This window comes from Eschrichtius robustus, chromosome 8 (assembly GCF_028021215.1).
Source record: "Eschrichtius robustus isolate mEscRob2 chromosome 8, mEscRob2.pri, whole genome shotgun sequence".
Lineage (NCBI taxonomy): Eukaryota > Metazoa > Chordata > Mammalia > Artiodactyla > Eschrichtiidae > Eschrichtius > Eschrichtius robustus.
In genome coordinates this window covers 97,860,754-97,881,587 of record NC_090831.1, presented here as the reverse complement: position 1 = coordinate 97,881,587, position 20,834 = coordinate 97,860,754, and the positions used below count along the sequence as shown (strand labels likewise).

Below are 20,834 nucleotides of genomic sequence, written 5' to 3'. Positions count from 1 at the left end.
CTTCTTAAGGTAACACTTAGATGATTGATTTGAGACAACTCTTGTTTTCTAAAAAATTTTATTTAAGTGTAGTTGATTTACAATGTTGTGTTTAATTTCTTCTGTACAGCAAAGTGACTCAGTTATACATTTATATATTCTTTCCCATTATGGCTTATCACAGGATATTGAATATAGTTCCCTGTGATATACAGTAGGACCTTGTTGTTTATCCATCCTGTATATAATAGTTTGCATCTGCTAATTCCAAACTCCAGTCCTCCACTCCCACCCGCTTCCCCACCCCCAGCAAACACAAGTCTGTTTTCTATATCTGTGAGTCTGTTTTTGTTTTGTAGACAGGTTCATTTGTGTCATATTTTAGATTGCACATGTAAGTGATATCATATGGTATTTATCTTTCTCTTTCTGACTTACTTCACTTAGTATGATAATCTCTAGGTCCATCCATGTTGTTGCAAGTAGCATTATTTCATTCTTTTTAATGGCTGAGTAATATTCCATTGTGTGTATGTATGTATATACACACACACACACACACACACACGCACGCACACACACCCCACATCTTCTTTATCTATTTGTCTGTCGATGGATCTTCTTTATCTATTCATCTGTCGATGGACATTTAGGTTGCTTCCATGTCTTGGTTATTGTAAATAGTGCTGCTGTGAACATAGGGGTGCATGTATCTTTTCAAAATATAGTTTTTTCTGGGTATATGCCCAGGAGTGGGATTGCTGGGTCATATGGCAACTCTCTTTTTAGTTTTTTGAGGAACCTCCATACTGTTCTCCATATTGGCTGCACCAATTTACATCCCCACCAGCAGTGCACGAGGGCTCCCTTTTTTCCACACGCTCTTCAGCATTTATTATTTGTAGACTTTTTAATGATATCCATTCTGACTGGTGTGAGGTGGTACCTCATTATTGTTTTGATTTGCATTTCTCTAATTAGTGGTGATGAGCATCTTTTCATCTGCCTATTGGCCATCTGTATGTCTTCTTTGGGAGAAAACTCTTCTGATGTAAGCAATTAAAGATATGTTTGTCTGTATCCTCTGCTTTATCTGCCTTTAAATACTCCTCTTTCACTGCATCCCACAAATTTTGATATTTTTTATTTTCAATCAGCCCAAAATATATTCTAACTTCCTTTGTGATTTCTTCTTAAACTTTTGTACTATTTAGAACTATGTTTTATTTTTGAATTTTGGGGTATTATTAATATCTTATTGTGATTTATTTACAATTTAATTCTGCTGTGGTCAGAGAACATATTCTGTAACATTTTAGTCTTTTGTAATTTTTTGGTGGTTTTTAATAGCTCAGCAAGGGCATCTGGAAAGACTGCATCATCTGTAGTCCTAGGGTAATCTGTTCCATAGTGTCAGTTAGGCCAGGTGATTTTCTTAGTGTTATTTGGAGCTACTGTATTCTTGCTGATTTTTTAATCTAGATGAGAGAAAATTGTTATTATTTATGAGAGAAAATTGTTATAGATTTGTCTTTCTCCCTTCTGTCAGTTCTCGCTTCATGTATTTTGGAGATAATAATTCAGCCATCATTTATATTGTAGTTTCTCTGTATGTAATGTGTCTTTTTCTCTGGCTGCTTTCAATATCATTTCTTATCTTTGTTTTCATCAGTTTTACTATGATGTGCCTAGGTATGGTTTTCTTTATATTTATCCTGTTTTGGGATTTCTGAGCTTCGTGGATATGTAAGTTTGTTTTCTACCAAATTTTTGAATTTTGGGGCCATGTTTTTCTTTTAATATATTTTTCTTCCCCATTCTCTCTTTCTTCACCCTTTGGAAATCCAGTTATGTGGAATTTAGACCACTTTATATTGTCCTACAGGTTACTGAAGTGCTCTTCACTTTTTCCGTCCTTCTTTTCTGTGTTCCGCAAATTGGATACTTTCTTTTGCTCTATTTTCAAATTCATTGTTTTTTCTTTTCTTTTTAAGTTTTCCTCTCTCAAATCTTCTATTAAGCTCATTCAGTCAACTTTTTTTTTTTTTTCATTTTAGATATTATGCTTTTCAGTTTTAGACTTTCCATTTGTTTCTAGTTTGCATTTCTATGCTAAGACTCCTATCCTGTTCAGTCACTGTGACTATATTTTCTTAGAAAATGGCTGCTTTAAGATTCTTGTCTGCTAATTCCAGTATAGATCATCTTAAGATCAGTTTCTGTTTGAGTACATTTCTCTTGACAATGGATCACCTAAAATACGTTTTTTGCATGCCCAGTAATTTTTTATTGCATACTAGACATTATGGATGATGTGGTACAGAGACTGTGGATTCTGTTATCTTCTGAAGAGTGTATTTCTAGTAAGTGGTTAACCTGGTTAGATTCATACTCCGAACTCTGGCTTTTTGCAGTTGGCAGTAGCTGAAGTATTTGCTCAGTTCTCCATTCAGCAGCCACCTCTGTCATTCAGTATGGAATCTCTCCTACGAATGTGTAATTCAAGAGTTAACCAGTGATGCTGGTGAGGTTAGTTGCAGTAGCTCCAGTTTCATCCTCTGGCTCCTCAGGCCACTGTAAGGGGTGCTTTGTGCTTGAGCTCCTGCTGCCAGAGCTGTCAGCACAGGGAACAGCCCTCACTTGAAAAGCTATACAAGGGGAAATCTCATCCAGTGCTGTTGACTTCTTCCTAATGGGAAGGTGTTCTCCTCTCCTATTTTTATCACTTTTATTGCTCTCCAGAGCCTTCAAATAGTTATTTTCTTAATATGTTTTCAAATGTTTATCGTTATTATCTGCAGGAGAAGATAGTCTAATAAAAGTTGTTTCACCATTACTGGTAGTGGAACTTTCTCTGATGTACTTTGTATTGTTATATTATAATTGCTATCAAACTTATAAAAACATCATCTGTATGTTTAATATGGTCAACTCTCTAGATCTTTGTTTGCCTGTAAATGTGTTTTCAGAGGAAAAACACTGTGTAAAACTGACATTTTTAAATAGCACAAATAGTTATTATGTTATGAAATGAAAACTTAACATTTTTTAGTGCCAGGCACAATGGTAAATACTTTATATGTGTTTGCCTCATTTAATCCTATAATGTAATGACTATCATTGCTCTATTGTGCAGATAAGAGAACCAAACAGAACTGATCTTTAGAGGGAAAACTTATCAAAGTGACACGGCCAAGAAGTTGGGATTAGAACTTAGTACTATAGTTCTTACTCTTTCAAGGACAAGAACTTTGTCTCTGGGCCAGAATAGTCAAGGAATTTTTTTTAATATAAAAATTATGTTTTAAGTATGGGAATATGTTTATATACTGATTGGAAGGAGCTGATACAGAGGAAGACGTTTAATATTTATAAAGAGCAGTGTGATCACTGATGGAGCAAGTCAGAGGTGACAGGGAGTAATGAAGTTAATTGTTGAAGAAAGTCTGACCTTCAGCAGATGGAAACCTCTCTCCCTTAGAGTGAAGGGAAGGACATATGGATTGGAGTGGCTATAAAAAAGCTTAAGGGATGAGACAGGATGTAGAGGGAGTGAGTTAGTCTGAATTTTCTTGATAAAAGAGTCTATTAGGGTAGACTGAGAGTCTCTTGAGTTGTCATTGGGTGAAGTATTGGGGAGAGTAGCAGAGGTTTAAATATTCCCTGACGTAGTAAATGGTAGAGGAGGCTAAACAGAGTTAGGTAGAGTGATTGATGATTGGGGCTCAGAGCTCAATTGAGTTTGGAACCATGTGTTGTAGGTGCATCAGTTATGTGGTTTCCTCTGTGCTATGCTATCTGTAATGAGATTAAAAAGGCTCATGTTCCTCCAAGATAGGATTTATAAGGCACGAATGATGGAAGGACAAAGATGCAGAAGAATTACGGGTGCTTTTATAGGAGTATAGTTTTCTGTATAAATATCTGAGATTCGTTGAGTTGATCTCCTGTTGGAAGTCTTTAATTTGATTCTAAAATGTAAGATGAAAGTTATTTCAAAAGTAAAGTGTAATGACCCATAGTATAGAAATACCATGGGCAGCATGTGTGATGTGGTGGGAAAAACTTGAGACAGTAGGAGACCTGAATGAGTGCCGGGATCCTGACACGGAATAACTGGATGACATCAGGGAAGTCGCCAACTTGGCCTGGCCTCTAGTTAGTTGTTTTATAAAGTGCAGGTAGCCCTTAAATTCTACAAGAAAACTTTTTTTTTCCACCTTCAGAGATAAATTAGGAAAATCATATTTTAAAAATAAGCTGAAAATTGACCTGATATGTGCTTTTTCCTATGTTGCTATAAGAATTTGGAAGGGGAGGGGGTAATACAAAACATATTTAATATTTTCTTTATAGTTCTAATTTTCTGTATGCCTTCCATAGCAACCTATTGCTTGATGCATTTAGAAGAGTTAAAAGTGCTTTAACTATTAATAAGTCCAATTTTCTGTGAGGCACCCAGATGAATAAAATATACATATACATCTAGTATAGGACAGAACTATTGTTTCCCAAATCTTACGTAATCTACTTATGAAGTCACCCCCAAATTTCGTATAGTAGAATAGAGTGTATGTGTATGGACAGTTGTCTCTAATTATTCTTGGGGAATTATCTGTATTCCTGAACACCTCTTTATAGGACCCATTGCATTGCTATTCGGCGACTTCCTCAAAGCAGGAAGAATCCCAAAGTAGATGAATAATACCTCTGACTGCTCGTTGGGCAGTGAGCCGTTCTCTGCTTTTGGTCTCGTGCGTGACTGAGGGGGATGGGGTAATGGATTTCATGGTGAGGAACAGGAGCACATTCTCAATTGATGGATCATGCGAGCATCTCCTTCCTCTGTTACTGATGCCTTGGAACTGGCTTGAATAATTCCTGTCTCTCTTGAGAGTATATTTGTGTTTAACATCTGGGGGTTGGGGGAGTCCTTTCCATGTCTTTAATCAGGTAGATCTACTTTAACCTTAAACTGTAAAGCCCTTTATGGACCACCAAGGGAAAGTTTCTCTAGTTGAGAAGGTAAGGCATGTGGACCGGCCTGACTACTACAGCCCAGCTTGGGATGTATCCCTCACAAGCACCTCATGGCAGACGTTTCCTGGAGAGAAGTGAGAAACCTGGGCGAACATGTTAGAATAGTGCATCTGTAAGGCCTTCGTATCGAAAAAGTCCATCAGCCTTTGGAAGTTTGATGTCTTTGTGAACTGTGTTAATTTCATTCATTCAATCAATAATTTATTAAGCACCACTGTGTGCCAGAGACTGTTCTAGGTCTTGGGGACACAGCAGCAAAGAAGACACAGTCCCTGCCCTCGTGGAGTCCTGTTCTAGTCGAGGTAGGCAGGTGCTCACCAAAGAGTGATAAGTACAAGGGTGGGAAGGACTGTTGTCTTCCACAGGATGGTGAGGGCAGCCTCGCTGTGAAGGTGACAGTTGAGCAGAGTCCTGAAGGAAGTAAAAGAGCCAGCCTTTTGTGCCGTTGGGTGTTTTTGTGCATATTAGAAAACCCCACCTGGAGGTTTAAAAGTTTTTAAAAGCTTCTTATCTATGTTGATCAGTTAAGCAAATGTTGCTTTGGAAAGCCTAAATCCTAGGGACCTGTGGCTCACTGAGCAGACAGAGCCTTTTCCTAAAGGAAAACGCGCCCTTCTTTCCAGGCAGATACAAGCCCAGGCCTGGGCAGATGCGTGGTGAGAAGGCAGAGCTGGATTTCGGTCCCTCTCACCCCTGCAGCCGGTCACCCTTGTGCAGTGCAGACTCCTCAGTGCAGGCGCCCTGTGTGATGGGTTGTGGTGGAATTTCTCGGCAGGGAGAGCAGCAAGATCAGAGACGCTGAGGCAGGATGATGTTCAAGAAACACCGGGGAGACCAGCGTCATGGGAGCCAAGTGGGCAAAGTGGGATTGAAGGAGATGAGGTCAGACTTGGGGTTCACTGATACTGATTGTATTTCTAATAAGATATTTCTTATATATTAGTTCAAAGAACTTTCATATATGATTTTACATGATTTTTACAGCAACCTATCATAAGCTCAAAGAAGTTTACAAAATAAGTAATATGATTAGCAAGTATAGGAGTTTAGAAATTAACTGAAGTCCTCTGTTTTCAGCACTTTTTATTATACAGTGCCTCAAAGATTAGTAATTTTAAGGCATTAAACCTTAAAAAAAAAACAAAAAAAAAACAGTTCCCTAACAGAGTTCTGTTTTTACAAAAGCAGACCTTGCTGAATTCTGTGTTGTGATTTGAAGCATCAGGTAACTGTTCTCCTTTTCTACAGTGAACTTTAATACATTAAAATTTTTTTTTTCTGTTGCTGTAATTTAGATGTTCTTTGTGAAACCGTTTACATCTATTTTCTCATTTTAATGAGTCTCTAAAATATTATCTGTCATCTCACAACACATCTCAGAAATGTGGCACTTTAACCCAAACCATGTAATTGTTACAAAATTAATAAAAATCTCTCCACTTCTTTGGCTGAAAGAATCCTCTGCCTATTAATCAGGGCTGTCCTGTGCATTTCTTTCAGCTGGAGATGGAAAAGCTTCAGCTCCAAGCCCTTGAGCAAGAACACAAGAAGCTGGCCACCCGCCTGGAGGAGGAGCGAGGCAAGAACAAGCACGTGGTCCTGATGCTGGTCAAGGAGTGCAAGCAGCTCTCGGGCAAAGTCCTAGAGGAGGCCCAGAAGCTAGAAGAGGTGATGGCCAAACTGGAAGAGGAGAAGAAAAAGACGAGCGCGTTAGAAGAGGAACTCGCCGCTGAGAAACGAAGAAGCACAGAAATGGAAGCTCAGATGGAAAAACAGCTCTCAGAGTTTGACACAGAGCGGGAACAGCTTCGTGCCAAGCTGCACCGAGAAGAAGCACACACCACTGACCTCAAAGAGGAGATAGACAAGATGAAGAAGATGATCGAGCAACTGAAAAGGGGAAATGACAGCAAACCCAGCCTCTCTCTCCCCCGGAAGACAAAAGATAGACGTTTGGTCTCTATATCTGTGGGAACAGAGGGACCGATGACAAGATCTGTTGCATGCCAGACAGACCTAGTGATAGAGAGCACTGACCCCGTGAAGAAGTCACCTTTGACCGTGCCTGTAAAGCCTGCCATGGGGAGCCCCCTAGTTTCCGCCAATGCGAAGGGGAATGCGTGTGCCAGTGCCGACTTGGTCAGGCCAGGTATCGAGAGGCAGGCTTCCCACGGTGACTTGACTGGCTCCTCTCTGCCCACTGTCCCACCTCCAAGCACGAACAGAATTGAGGAGAATGGACCGAGCAGCGGCTCAACACCAGATTTAACCAGTAGCGCATCCCCACTTCCCAGCACCGCCGCCGCGGCCGCCGGGCACACACCCGCCCCACCTCCTCACAGTTTACATTCACCGTGTGCCAACGCGCCTCTGCATCCAGGCCTGAACCCGCGAATCCAAGCGGCTCGGTTTCGATTTCAGGGCAATGCTAATGACCCAGACCAAAACGGAAACACCCCCCAAAGTCCTCCATCCAGAGATGTATCTCCTACAAGTCGTGACAACCTAGTGGCCAAACAGCTAGCTCGGAATACTGTGACCCAAGCACTGTCAAGATTCACGAGCCCTCCAGCGGGAGCGCCCCCGAGACCTGGAGTGCCCCCCGCGGGGGACGTTGGCACCTACCCCCCGGTCGGTCGGACCAGTTTAAAGACTCCCGGTGCCGCACGAGTTGACAGAGGAAACCCTCCTCCCATCCCTCCCAAAAAGCCAGGGCTCTCCCACACTCCTTCTCCGCCGCACCCGCAGCTCAAGGTTGTCATGGATAGCAGCAGGGCCTCCGGTGCAGGGGCCAAAGTTGATAACAAAACTGTGGCTTCGCCTCCTTCCAGTTTGCCACAAGGGAACAGGGTAATAAGTGAGGAGAATCTCCTTAAGTCTTCCTCCCCTCAGCTGCCACCAAAACCATCCATAGATTTAACTGTGGCCCCTGCAGGCTGTGCCGTTTCAGCCCTGGCCACGTCTCAGGTGGGTGCCTGGCCTGCTGAAACCCCTGGACTGAACCAACCTGCATGTTCAGAAAGTTCCCTTGTCATTCCCACCACCATTGCCTTTTGCTCTTCCATAAACCCTGTTAGTGCCTCATCCTGTAGAGCAGGTGCCTCAGACAGCCTCCTGGTAACAGCATCAGGTAAAGGGATTGGAATGTTATACCCTTCTTTAAGAATGTGGCCTGTCCTCTCACTTGCCTTTGTTTCCTTCACATTGCCTTGAAACTTTTATTTTAATTTGATACTTTTTTTTTTTTTTTCCTATTTCTTTCCTCTCTCTTTTTTTTTTTTTTTTTTCCTCTAAAGGCTCCGGGGTATGGTGATTCATCTTGCTATATGAATTGTGGTTTTGTTACGCTAAGTGTTGTCTTCTTTTAAAAATAACCTGAAAGTAGTGGTTTGGCGCACACAGAGACCATTAATTTAGAGAGACTGAAGCATTTCCATGGGAGGAAGGGCTCGTCCTTCTTATTAAATATCTATCTCAGAAGACTTCACTATCAGTGAGCCATCGCCAGACAGTATGTGTTCAGTTCTGTCCCTTCTGAGATGACATTTGAAAGAATGCTTTCAAGTAGTTATTAACACTACAGTCAACCTTGGATTATCAAATTGATTAGAGGTGTTCTGTAATTGGTATATCCTAAGTTTTAATATCAGTTTGGTGTTTACTTTTTTTAACCTCAAAAATAGTGTGTATATTTGTAAATCTCTGTTCTAAGTTTAGTTTATTTCAGAAGTTATTTAGAGCTGTCATCTTCTAACGCTTGAGCACAGATGGATAACATAGCAAGTGGGCTATATTAGAGAAGGTTTCCATTGCAGATGTGGTTTATGAAGTCACCAAATCTGGGACTCTTGAACAAAGAATCGATAAAGAACTGGATTTTTCCCTTTCGTTATATAGTGCTAGAGGAAGCATTGCTTTTTATTGGCATTCATCTTTCACTGAGTAAATGTGGCTCTAAAATAATATTATGGTGTCACAGTTCTGTTGAAACTTTGCAGGGTCTCTTCTACCCCAGGATCTTAGTGGTTAGTAGAGACTATTGGTTCTAATGAGAGAGAACTTTAAGAGTTAAAGGAAGATTTGAGCTGTGTTATATTTAAAATTTAGGGAGAAGCATGGGAATAGGAAAAACAGTACTGTATTGCTAATTATCAGGTAATGAGAGCAGTATAACGGGACTTATTTATCCAATTATAAGCTGTCTCCTTGAAATTAAGCTCTTTGAGAGGCTAGATTCATATTTTAAGGGGCAAAATTGGGAATTGGAAACAGCATGGACTTTGATGTCAGTCAGATCTGCCTTGGAATCTAGGCCCTGCCATTTACAGCTGTGTGTTTTGGGGGATTTTTCTTGAACTGAGCAACTTTTCTCATCCTTAACATGGAGCTTATGCTGCTCATATTGGGGAGGGTGGCTGTTAGGAGGATTTAATATCATAACGTACAAAGAGCATGGTATTGAGCTTAGAGCAGCATGAGTGATGAACAATAAGAGGTGATATTACTGCTTCAATTTACTGTTGCTGAAAGCATTTTTGAAAATTTGCTTTAGAATTGACTCTGGTATTGCTTTGGGATGTCTTTCCAGGCATTGAGCAGTCCATATTTTTTTTTAATCTAAAATGGTATTACTGAGCTGGATGGCCTTTCTCATGGCCTAAAATGATGTTAGCTGTTTCCCACAAGTTAAATCCACCCTCAAAAGAGGAATTTTTTCTACCATTCAGAAGCATCAGAGAATGTGCTGTAAGGACTTAAGGTAGTTGCAAAACACAAGTTCCAAAAATGTTTGGGGACGTGGCAGTGCTGTTGACCTAAATGCATAGACTATAAAACAGAAAACACTTCCTGGGATATATGAATTTTGCCAGTTTTTAAAAAAATACAAAGCCATCTTTGCTTTATACCCCAATGCTTTGCCAGTAGTTAGTTGCCTTGGTCATTACTGTGCTCCAGGGTTCAGCTCCAAATGCCCTTTGTTTTCCGTGGAAAAGCTTTAAAATCAGGATCCGTGACTGAAGAACTTTTGACAGCAGGATTTTAAGTTAACCTTTAAAGTCAGAGAATTCCTAGTCCATTATTTATTCACTAAAATGCCCTGCCTAGGATACAGTGGGATTTTGGATAAAGGAACCAAAGCATCGGCTCAGTGAAGGATATTCATCTTGTAAATAACCATTCATGTCATTGTGATTGGTAAGAGCAGGACATGGGGACAGAGCATGTCTATCAAATACCTGGTTGATGTGTTTTCCAATGTCGGTGGTGAAAAGAGCACTGGACTGAGTATAAAAAGGCAGCGTTAGTCCATTTCTGCTCCTTGCCATGTATTACCCTAAAGAGCAAATTCTCTCTGAGCTATGAGTTTTTCCATCTAAAAATGAAAGCACTGAACCAAAAAAGTAATAATAGTTCCAAACCAAAAAGATGTGTTAAACTTGCCTGTTGAATTTTTCAAATAGCAGTTCACTACCTCTCCCTCTTTGGAAATCTAGATCCCATGATCTTTCAAACTCTAAAAATCTGTTTCTATGTCAGCTTATATGTATGATAAACAATTATGGTTAAATTAAAGCACTGAGGAGAATTGCAATGACGAAAGATACCACTTTAATGAATTATGTTGTAAATTACTCTAACTCGATTAGCAGTTTTATAGCCAAATGTTAAATTTTTAAATAACCTTTAAAATTCTAAACAAATTAGAATTTCTTGCTGCTGCTGACCCTGTCAAATGAACACATTTTAATTGTTAGATGAACAGAAGCCTAAACCAGAAATCACCCCAGGCAACTGAGTTTCCATACCCTTGCAAATGTTTTTTCTGTTTTTTTAAAAAATTATTATTTGATACATTTTATTTAATTTGGTTCAGATTTGTTTCCTTAGGTAAACATATATTTAAAAAATTATCCTCCGTGTTTAATTGGCTTAAAGGCTAAGTCAGAAAACGAGATTGATCTGAGCTATGAATGAGATTAACCTTCTCCACACTCTGAAGCTGATGCCAGAAGCTGTTCTCCGCTCCTCTGCCATTGCATGTTCTGTCTGTTCCCTTCATCATTGCACGTTCTGCCAGATGCTCACTTTTACTAATGTTTGCACATGATACTGCAAAGCTGAATGACCTTTTTCTAACATCATTAAAGTAGCTGTATGACTGCAGGTCTGTACTATCATTACTTAACCAGTCAACTAAATATTATCACTTTTATCATTGTCGGGAATTTCAAATGAACAATAAAGTCTCATGGTGAAGTTTTATTTTTCCCATCTTTATAGCAGGATTTATTATAATAACTTAAGCTTGCCTGTGCTGGGGAAAATTGAAAATGATAGTGGAGATAAAAAATGTAGTTAAACTTTAAGAATACTTGGTATTTATAAAGCATTTTTCACTTTTAAAAGATTACTAAGTGTATTTAAAATAAAATAAAATTGATATATATTCTTCTGGAGTTTTGTATAACAGAACTGTAAGACTCTTGAGTGGTCTAGAGATTGAGAAAATTTTTGAATAAGATATTTTGTCTTAAGATAGCTTAACATTAGAAATGGAGTTTCCCAGGAAATTATCTCCATAATGGAATATTTCCATTAAAAAAGTTAAAATATATTTATATTTTAATTGTCCCCCAAGCCTAGAATTGTATTAAAAAAAGAAAAATGAAAGCAAAACCCAAAAGAATAGCAAACCATTTAATATATACCAGTTGATGTTCTTAAAAGGGTATCAAGAACTGAGACCCCTGGGGTGAGGTAGAGGGATTGAGAGAGACAGACAGAGGGAAAGACAGAGAAAGGGGACTGGGGTCAAGGTCGGGAGGGAGGAAAGGGAGAGAGACAGACTGACTGAGCATGACCCACAGTCCCTCCTATTCCACAGAGGACCACAGTGCCAATGCGTTCGAATTGCTTTTGTGTTTGCTTTGCAGTCAAGGTTTCATACCTTGGTGTTTATAATTTCTCTGTTTATCATCTATTTCTAATAAGTACTGATTTAATTTTTGTGGGCTTGTTTTTTTGTTTGTTTTTAAGAAAATACAAAAGGTAAAATGTACCAGAGAGGAGCCTTCTTGTAAGTATGAAGTAAAAAATCTTACTTTTGTAAGAAGAGCTAATGAATATCAATGGGAAAATATCGTAAAGTTTAGATAAATATTTAATTTTGTGTGCATTGAATTTTATGTTATTGCAGTCTAATAGGGTAAAAGCAATAAATTACTCAGAGACCCAAATAATTGATTCTGAAGATATAATATCCAGTTTTTAATAAGCAGTTTCATTTGTAGAAACTGCTTTGTTTTTTTTTCCCAAAGAATCTTTAAAATACTGAGAAATACTTTGATATGCACTTTTTTTTTAATACTTAGTGAAATAATTTAAGGACAATAATTCAAGATCCAATTATAAGAGTTTATTACATATTAATATAGCACCCACGTACTTAGAATATTATCCTGTTACCAAGGTGCAGGGAATATAAAAGCTCCACTATTGTATCTTACTACAGAGAATGTTACCAGACAGAGGTAGAAAGTGTACCCCAGGAGTGAATATGTGTACATATGCCCCATATACACACCAACTTTCCGGTTTTTGGGGCTCCATAAGGAAGAAATAAAAATGACTTATTTTGAAAGTAATTGTATTTAAGCCTAAAATACACTAAATACCTATATATCATGTTAAATAAACATTTTTACTTTACTATTTTTACAGCCTTTTGATCAAGGAAGAATTCAGAAAATTTTCCATGCTCTATGCAGCCGACTTCACATACTTAACAGATTCTCTTCTAAAGCTGCTAAATACTGATGAGAAATCTCTAACTATGATAACTCTTAATGACTTTTGTTAAAACTATATGGTGGAGTGTTCTGTTTTGTTGGCTGATTAAAAGTTTTTGGTACAAAATGTGAAGATGGCCAGATGACATAGTCTTCAAAATTGTGTATTGAATATTTGTGCTGGTATAGTCTATATATGTTGTGCTTCTGTTAGCTCTTGACACTGAATAGAAGTTGGCTGCCCATTATTTTTCTTCCCAAATAAGGGAATTCAAGGAATGTAAGTAGATTCCTTGACAGTATTTGATCCATTTCAGTGGTTTATGTAAAATTTATAATTAAGTACCTTGGAAACATTGTAGAAAAAGGAAAATTTCTATTTTTTAGAATTATCTCTATCTTATACCTAAAGATATCTATCAGTTGATACCCAAAATTGAGGAAATCTGTACATAATTTTAAAATTCACATTGTTTTGAAACCCTGAGGAAGAGTTTGGACTTTCAAATCGAGACAGCCTTCTTAGTTTCCTAAAACCAATCACCACTTTAACACTTACCTGTGCAAGACTGACGACTAAAATTAATGTGTCACCATGTATGTTAATTTAACTAGCAGCAGATATAAGATTGAAATAACAGTACAGATTTACGCTAAAGTAAATATTAACAGATTGATAATGTTAGAAACCCCATAATCCTCTAGGGGTACATGTTCATGTGTCTGTGTGTGTGTAATTCAGAAAGGAGTGGGTAATATCTGTCTCTTGACCTTGCTCCTACTGTCTAACTAGGGTCACTTTAACCCACAGGCTGGTCACCCTCCCTAACCCCTTTGCTAATGAGTGGTGGTCCTGCCCCCCTGGCTGGCAGGCCCACCCTTCTTCAGCAAGCTGCTGCCCAGGGAAATGTCACTTTATTATCAATGCTGCTTAATGAAGAAGGACTGGACATTAATTACTCCTGTGAAGATGGCCATTCTGCCTTGTATTCTGCTGCTAAGAATGGACATACAGGTAAGATGGTGCCATCTTACCTCACTGTATCACCCTCTTGCAAAAGGATGCAGAATCAAAAGCACCTGTAACCACTGTTATGCGCAAAAGGTGAATTTAGGTTTCAAATTTTCTCTTTCAGGTAGAATAACTTTTTTACATGATTTAAAGATTTTATAAGCATTTTAAAAATCCAAATTGGACAGTTCCGTAATAATCTAAACTTTTACTGCAGCTAGCAAAAAGTTATCTCTGTTTTATGCACAATGAAATGTATTCGGTTTGTAGAAATTTGGGGTCTAGTAACTGTAAAGCACATTTTCGAATAAAGCCCCCCCATCTGTTATCGCTTTGGCCAGGACAAAATAGCTCTAATTTGTCTGTTAGAAATAGCTGGTGTCTGTGAAAGCAAAGCCTTAGGGCTTTAGCACATGCTGCAGTGAGGGAAAGTTTTAGTAGTTAGGAAAGGTCATGGGTCTGAAATTGTTCTGTAGTTGGAACAATTTATAGTTATTTGGATATTTTAAGAGAACGGAGAGGTTGTACAATTATAAACGACATATCGATGAAGTCGGGGAATTAATCTTGTTCCTTAAAAAGCAAATCTTATAGTCAAATATACTAAAACATACAGTAGTGCAGATAAAGAGATGATTCGATGGCAAACGCAAAGTCAAATAGTATTGCATATGTAAGCCATGTGATCCTCGGATAATTCACATAATGTGGCTTCCTTGGAAGTTTTCAGAGCTTCACTGTGTTCGAGTGGACTACATGCAAGATTCTAGTGAACTACAAGATGATAGTTCATTATTTTAAAAGTATTTTGGAGTACCTCTTCAAAAGTACTGTGGGAATTTTCTCTAATGTAAAGAAATTCAGTCTAGTTAATAACATGTGGAATGTGAGGTCTAGGTGATATTTTTGCCCGAGTCTGATGACTTTGTGTGGGTTCTCCTTGATCTTCATTCAGGGAGTTAAGTATAAGATGACCACAACATGAAAGCATTTTAAAGATTAAATTAAACATCATAAATTAAGAATTTAACTATTTAAATACAAAGAATGGTATATCAATTTGGTGAATGGATTTTGTTCTCCATCCAGTAATATTATTTTTGGGGATTGGCTGATGGGAAAATCTGCTAAAACAGTTTCTGACATATGACAGTCCTTTCACTCATCAGCAACTCCTCTCCCCCGGCCCCGCCAAAAAAAAAAGAAAGAAATCATGTCTTGGTGAGTCTGGGGTATTACAATCCTGGGGGAAAGGGGCTGCTTTCCCTTTATAATAGTCTGTGGAGTCTCACAGCGGCCCTGAAAAAATTGTCAGACGAGCTGTGCATGAGAGAGGTCCCTTGGGGTTAGTGTTTGTCTACAGCTCGTAATGAATTTGGTTCATCATGACTCTAAGTGGGGAATTAAAATGGCTTTCTATTAAAATCCATAGACTGTGTGAGATTGCTGCTGAATGCAGAAGCCCAAGTCAATGCTGCTGATAAAAATGGCTTCACACCCTTGTGTGCTGCAGCTGCTCAGGGACATTTCAAGTAAGTGATGCTCTTAATTCTTTTTTTTTCCCCTATGAAAAGAGCCTCTTTATAATTTGCACACATATTTTAGTTCTGGCTGAATGTGTAAACTAGTGCTTAAGATCCGTTGGCAAATAAATTCAACTAAACATATCTGAGAATTTAAATGCAAAGTAGGATCCTAAATTTGCTCTTCTTTTTTTTTGTTGTTGTTGTTTGTTTTTTATACAGCAGGTTCTTATTAGTCATCAGTTTTATACACATCAGTGTATACATGTCAATCCCAATCACCCAATTCATCCCACCACCACCCCCATCCCCCCGCCGCTTTCCCCGCTTGGTGTCCATACGTTTGTTCTCTACACCTGTGTCTCAACTTCTGCCCTGCAAACCGGTTCATCTGTACCATTTTTCTAGGTTCCACATACATGCGTTAATATACGATATTTGTTTTTCTCTTTCTGACTTACTTCACTCTGTATGACAGTCTCTGGATGCATCCACGTCTCAACAAATAACTCAATTTCGTTCCTTTTTATGGCTGAGTAATATTCCATTGTATATATGTACCATGTCTTCTTTATCCATTTGTCGTCAATGGGCATTTAGGTTGCTTCCATGACCTGGTTATTGTAAATACTGCTGCAGTGAACATTGGGGTGCATGTATCTTTTTGAATTATGGTTTTCTCTGGATAAATGCCCAGTAGTGGGATTGCTGGATCATATGGTAATTCTATTTTTAGTTTTTTAAGGAACCTCCATACTGTTCTCCATAGTGGCTGTATCAATTTACATTCCCACCAACAATGCAAGAGGGTTCCCTTTTCTCCACACCCTCTCCAGCATTTGTTGTTTGTAGATTTTCTGATGATGCCCATTCTAACTGGTGTGAGGTGATACCTCATTGTAGTTTTGATTTTCATTTCTCTAATAATTAGTGATGTTGAGCAGCTTTTCATGTGCTTCTTGGCCATCTGTATGTCTTCTTTGGAGAAATGTCTATTTAGGTCTTCTGCCCGTTTTTGGATTGAGTTGTTTGTTTCTTTAATATTGAGCTGCATGAGCTGTTTATATATTTTGGAGATTAATCCTTTGTTGATTCGTTTGCAAATATTTTCTCCCATTCTGAGGGTTGTCTTTTCGTCTTGTTTATGGTTTCCTTTGCTGTGCAAAAGCTTTGAAGTTTCATTAGGTCCCATTTGTTTATTTTTGTTTTTATTTCCATTACTCTAGGAGGTGGATCAAAAAAGATCTTGCTGTGATTTATGTCAAAGAGTGTTCTTCCTATGTTTTCCTCTAAGAGTTTTATAGTGTCCGATCTTACATTTAAGTCTCGATTCCATTTTGAGTTTATTTTTGTGTATGGTGTTAGGGAGTGTTCTAATTTCATTCTTTTACATGTACCTGTCCAGTTTTCCCAGCACCACTTGTTGAAAAGGCTGTCTTTTCTGCATTGTATATCTTTGCCTCCTTTGTCGTAGATTAGTTGACCATAGGTGCGTGGGTTTATCTCTGGGCTTTCTGTCTTGTTCCATTGATCTATGTTTCTGTTTTTGTACCAGTACCATATTGTCTTGATTACTGTAGCTTTGTAGTATAGTCTGAAGTCAGGGAGTCTGATTCCTCCAGCTCCGTTTTTTTCCCTCAAGACTGCTTTGGCTATTCGGGGTCTTTTGTGTCTCCATACAAATTTTAAGATTATTTGTTCTAGTGCTGTAAAAAATGCCATTGAAGTTTGATAGGGATTGCATTGAATCTGTAGATTACTTTGGGTAGTATAGTCATTTTCACAATGTTGATTCTTCCAATCCAAGAACATGGTCTATCTCTCCATCTGTTGGTATCATCTGTAATTTCTTTCATCAGTGTCTTATAGTTTTCTGCATACAGGTCTTTTGTCTCCCTATGTAGGTTTATTCCTAGGTATTTTATTCTTTTTGTTGCAATGGTAAATGGGAGTGTTTCCTTAATTTCTCTTTCAGATTTTTCATCATTAGTGTATAGGAATGCAAGAGATTTCTGTGCATTAATTTTGTATCCTGCAACTTTACCAAATTGATTGATTAGCTCTAGTAGTTTTCTGGTGGCATTTTTAGGATTCTCTATGTATAGTATCATGTCATCTGCAAACAGTGACAGTTTTACTTCTTCTTTTCCAATTTGTATTCCTTTTATTTCTTTTTCTTCTCTGATTGCCATGGCTAGGACTTCCAAAACCATGTTGAATAATAGTGGTGAGAGTGGACATCCTTGTCTTGTTCCTGATCTTAGTGGAAATGCTTTCAGTTTTTCACCACTGAGAATGTTGTTTGCCGTGGGTTTGTCATATATGGCCTTTATTATGTTGAGGTAGGTTCCCTCTATGGCCACTTTCTGGGGAGTTTTTATCATAAATGGGTGTTGAATTTTGTCAAAAGCTTTTTCTGCATCTATTGAGATGATCATATGGTTTTTCTTCTTCAATTTGTTAATATGGTGTATCACATTGATTGATTTGCGTATATTGAAGAATCCTTGCATCCCTGGGATAAATCCCACTTGATCATGTTGTGTGATCCTATTAATGTGGTGTTGGATTCTGTTTGTTTAGTATTTTGTTGAGGAGTTTTGCATCTGTATTCATCAGTGATATTGGTCTGTAATTTTCTTTTTTTGTAGTATCTTTGTCTGGTTTTGGTATCAGGGTGATGGTGGCCTCATAGAATGAGTTTGGGAGTGTTCCTTCCTCTGCAATTTTTTGGAAGAGTTTGAGAAGGATGGGTGTTAGCTCTTCTCTAAATGTTTGATAGAATTCACCTGTGAAGCCATCTGGTCCTGGACTTTTGTTTGTTGGAAGATTTTTAATCACAGTTTCAACTTCATTACTTGTGATTGGTCTGTTCATATTTTCTGTTTCTTCCTGGTTCAGTCTTGGAAGGTTATCCCTTTCTGAGAATTTGTCCATTTCTTCCAGGTTGTCCGTTTTATTGGCATAGAGTTGCCTGTAGTAGTCTCTTAGGATGCTTTGTATTTCTGCGGTGTCTGTTGTAACTTCTCCTTTTTCATTTCCGATTTTATTTATTTGAGTCCTCTTCCTCCTTTTCTTGATGAGCCTGGCTAATGGTTTATCAATTTTGTTTATCTTCTCAAAGAACCAGCTTTTAGTTTTATTGATCTTTGCTATTGTTTTCTTTGTTTCTATTTCATTTATTTCTGCTCTGATCTTTATGATTTCTTTCCTTCTGCTAACTTTGGGTTTTGTTTGTTCTTCTTTCTCCAGTTCCTTCAGGTGTAAGCTTAGATTGTTTATTTGAGATTTTTCTTGTTTCTTGAGGTAGGTTTGTATAGCTATAAACTTCCCTCTTAGAACTGCTTTTGCTGCATCCATGGGTTTTGGGTCGTCGTGTTTTCATTGTCATTTGTCTCTAGGTATTTTTTGATTTCCTCTTTAATTTCTTCAGTCATCTCTTGGTTATTTAGTAACGTATTGTTTAGCTTCCATGTGTTTGTGTTTTTTACATTTTTTTCCTTGTAATTGGTTTCTAATCTCATAGCGTTGTGGTCAGAAAAGATGCTTGATATAATTTCAGTTTTCTTAAATTTACTGAGGCTTGATTTGTGACCCAGGATGTGATCTATCCTGGAGAATGTTCCGTGCGCACTTGGAAGAAAGTGTAATCTGCTGTTTTTGGCTGGAATGGCCTATAAATATCAATTAAATCTATCTGGTCTGTTGTGTCATTTAAAGCTTCTGTTTCATTATTTATTTTCATTTTGGATGATGTGTCCATTGGTGTAAGTGAGGTGTTAAAGTCCCCCATTATTATTGTGTTACTGTCGATTTCCTCTTTTAGAGCTGTTAGCAGTTGCCTTATGTATTGAGGTGCTCCTATGTTGGGTGCATATATATTTATAATTGTTATATCTTCTTCTTGGATTGACTCCTTGATCATTATGTAGTGTCCTTCTTTGTCTCTTATAATAGTCTTTATTTTAAAGTCTATTTTGTCTGATATGAGAATTGCTACTCCAGCTTTCGTTTGATTTCCATTTGCATGGAATATCTTTTTCCATCCCCTCACTTTCAGTCTGTATGTGTCCCTAGGTCTGAAGTGGGTCTCTTGTAGACAGCATATATATGGGTCTTGTTTTTGTATCCATTCAGCAAGCCTGTGTCTTTTGGTTGGAGCATTTAATCCATTTATATTTAAGGTAAGTATCATTATGTATGTTCCTATGACCATTTTCTTAATTGTTTTGGGTTTGTTTTTGTAGGTCCCTTTCTCCTCTTGTGTTTCGCACTTAGAGAAGTTCCTTTAGCATTTGTTGTAAAGCTGGTTTGGTGGTGCTGAATTCTCTTAGCTTTTGTTTGTCTGTAAAGCTTTTGATTTCTCCATCAAATCTGAATGAGATCCTTGCCGGGTAGAGTAATCTTGGTTGTAGGTTCTTCCCTTTCATCACTTTAAGTATATCATGCCACTCCCTTCTGGCTTGTAGAGTTTCTGCTGAGAAATCAGCTGTTAACCTTATGGGAGTTCCCTTGTATGTTATTTGTTGTTTTTCCCTTGCTGCTTTTAATAATTTTTCTGTGTCTTTAATTTTTGCCAGTTTGGTTACTATGTGTCTTGGCGTTTTTCTTCTTGGGTTTATCCTGTATGGGACTCTCTGCGCTTCCTGGACTTGGGTTGCTATTTCCTTTCCCATGTTAGGGAAGTTTTCGACTATAGTCTCTTCAAATATTTTCTCTGGTCCTTTCTCTCTCTCTTCTCCTTCTGGGACCCCTATAATGCGAATGTTGTTGCGTTTATTGTTGTCCCAGAGGTCTCTTAGGCTGTCTTCATTTCTTTTCATTCTTTTTTCTTTATTCTGTTCCATAGCAGTGAATTCCACCATTCCGTCTTCCAGGTCACTTATCCGTTCTTCTGCCTCAGTTATTCTGCTGTTGATTCCTTCTAGTGTAGTTTTCAATTCAGTTATTGTAGCGTTCATCTCTGTTTGTTTGTTCTTTAATTCTTCTAGGTCTTTGTTAAATATTTCTTGCATCTTCTCCATCTTTGCCTCCATTCTTTTTCCGTGGTCCTAGATCATCTTTGCTATCATTATTCTGAATTCTTTTTCTGGAAGGTTGCCTATCTCCACTTCATTTAGTTGTTTTTCTGGGGTTTTATCTTTTTCCTTCATCTGGTACATAGCCCTCTGCCTTTTCATCTTGTCTATCTTCCTGTGGATGTGGTTTTTGTTCCACAGGCTGCAGGACTGTAGTTCTCCTTGCTTTTGCTGTCTGCCCTCTGGTGGATGAGGCTATCTAAGAGGCTTGTGTAAGTTCCCTAAATTTGCTCTTCTTAATAATAGATGGTTGTATATGAGGGAAATGAAGAAGAGGAGTATGCTGTTTCCAAACTTCATGTGAATGAACTTGGTTCCGAAGAAGAAGATCATTTTTAGCATATCAGCATAAAGTCATCCCTCCTGTCTATGGGGGATTGGTTCCAGGACCTCCTACAGATACCAAAATCGA

General features: G+C 38.2%; 1 protein-coding gene across 3 annotated transcripts in view; it reads left to right on the top strand.

The window, feature by feature from the left end:
• Positions 1-20,834, top strand: part of CTTNBP2 (cortactin binding protein 2) — a 154,053-nt gene that overhangs the window by 67,640 nt on the left and 65,579 nt on the right. For 2 of the 3 annotated variants that reach the window (XM_068549358.1, XM_068549359.1), the window contains exons 4-6: positions 6,520-8,149; positions 13,621-13,824; positions 15,254-15,353. In XM_068549358.1, coding sequence (XP_068405459.1) covers positions 6,520-8,149; positions 13,621-13,824; positions 15,254-15,353 — 1,934 coding nt within the window. Of the gene's footprint in view, positions 1-6,519; positions 8,150-13,620; positions 13,825-15,253; positions 15,354-20,834 lie in introns of those variants that run through there. The other variant, XM_068549360.1, reaches the window with a different exon arrangement.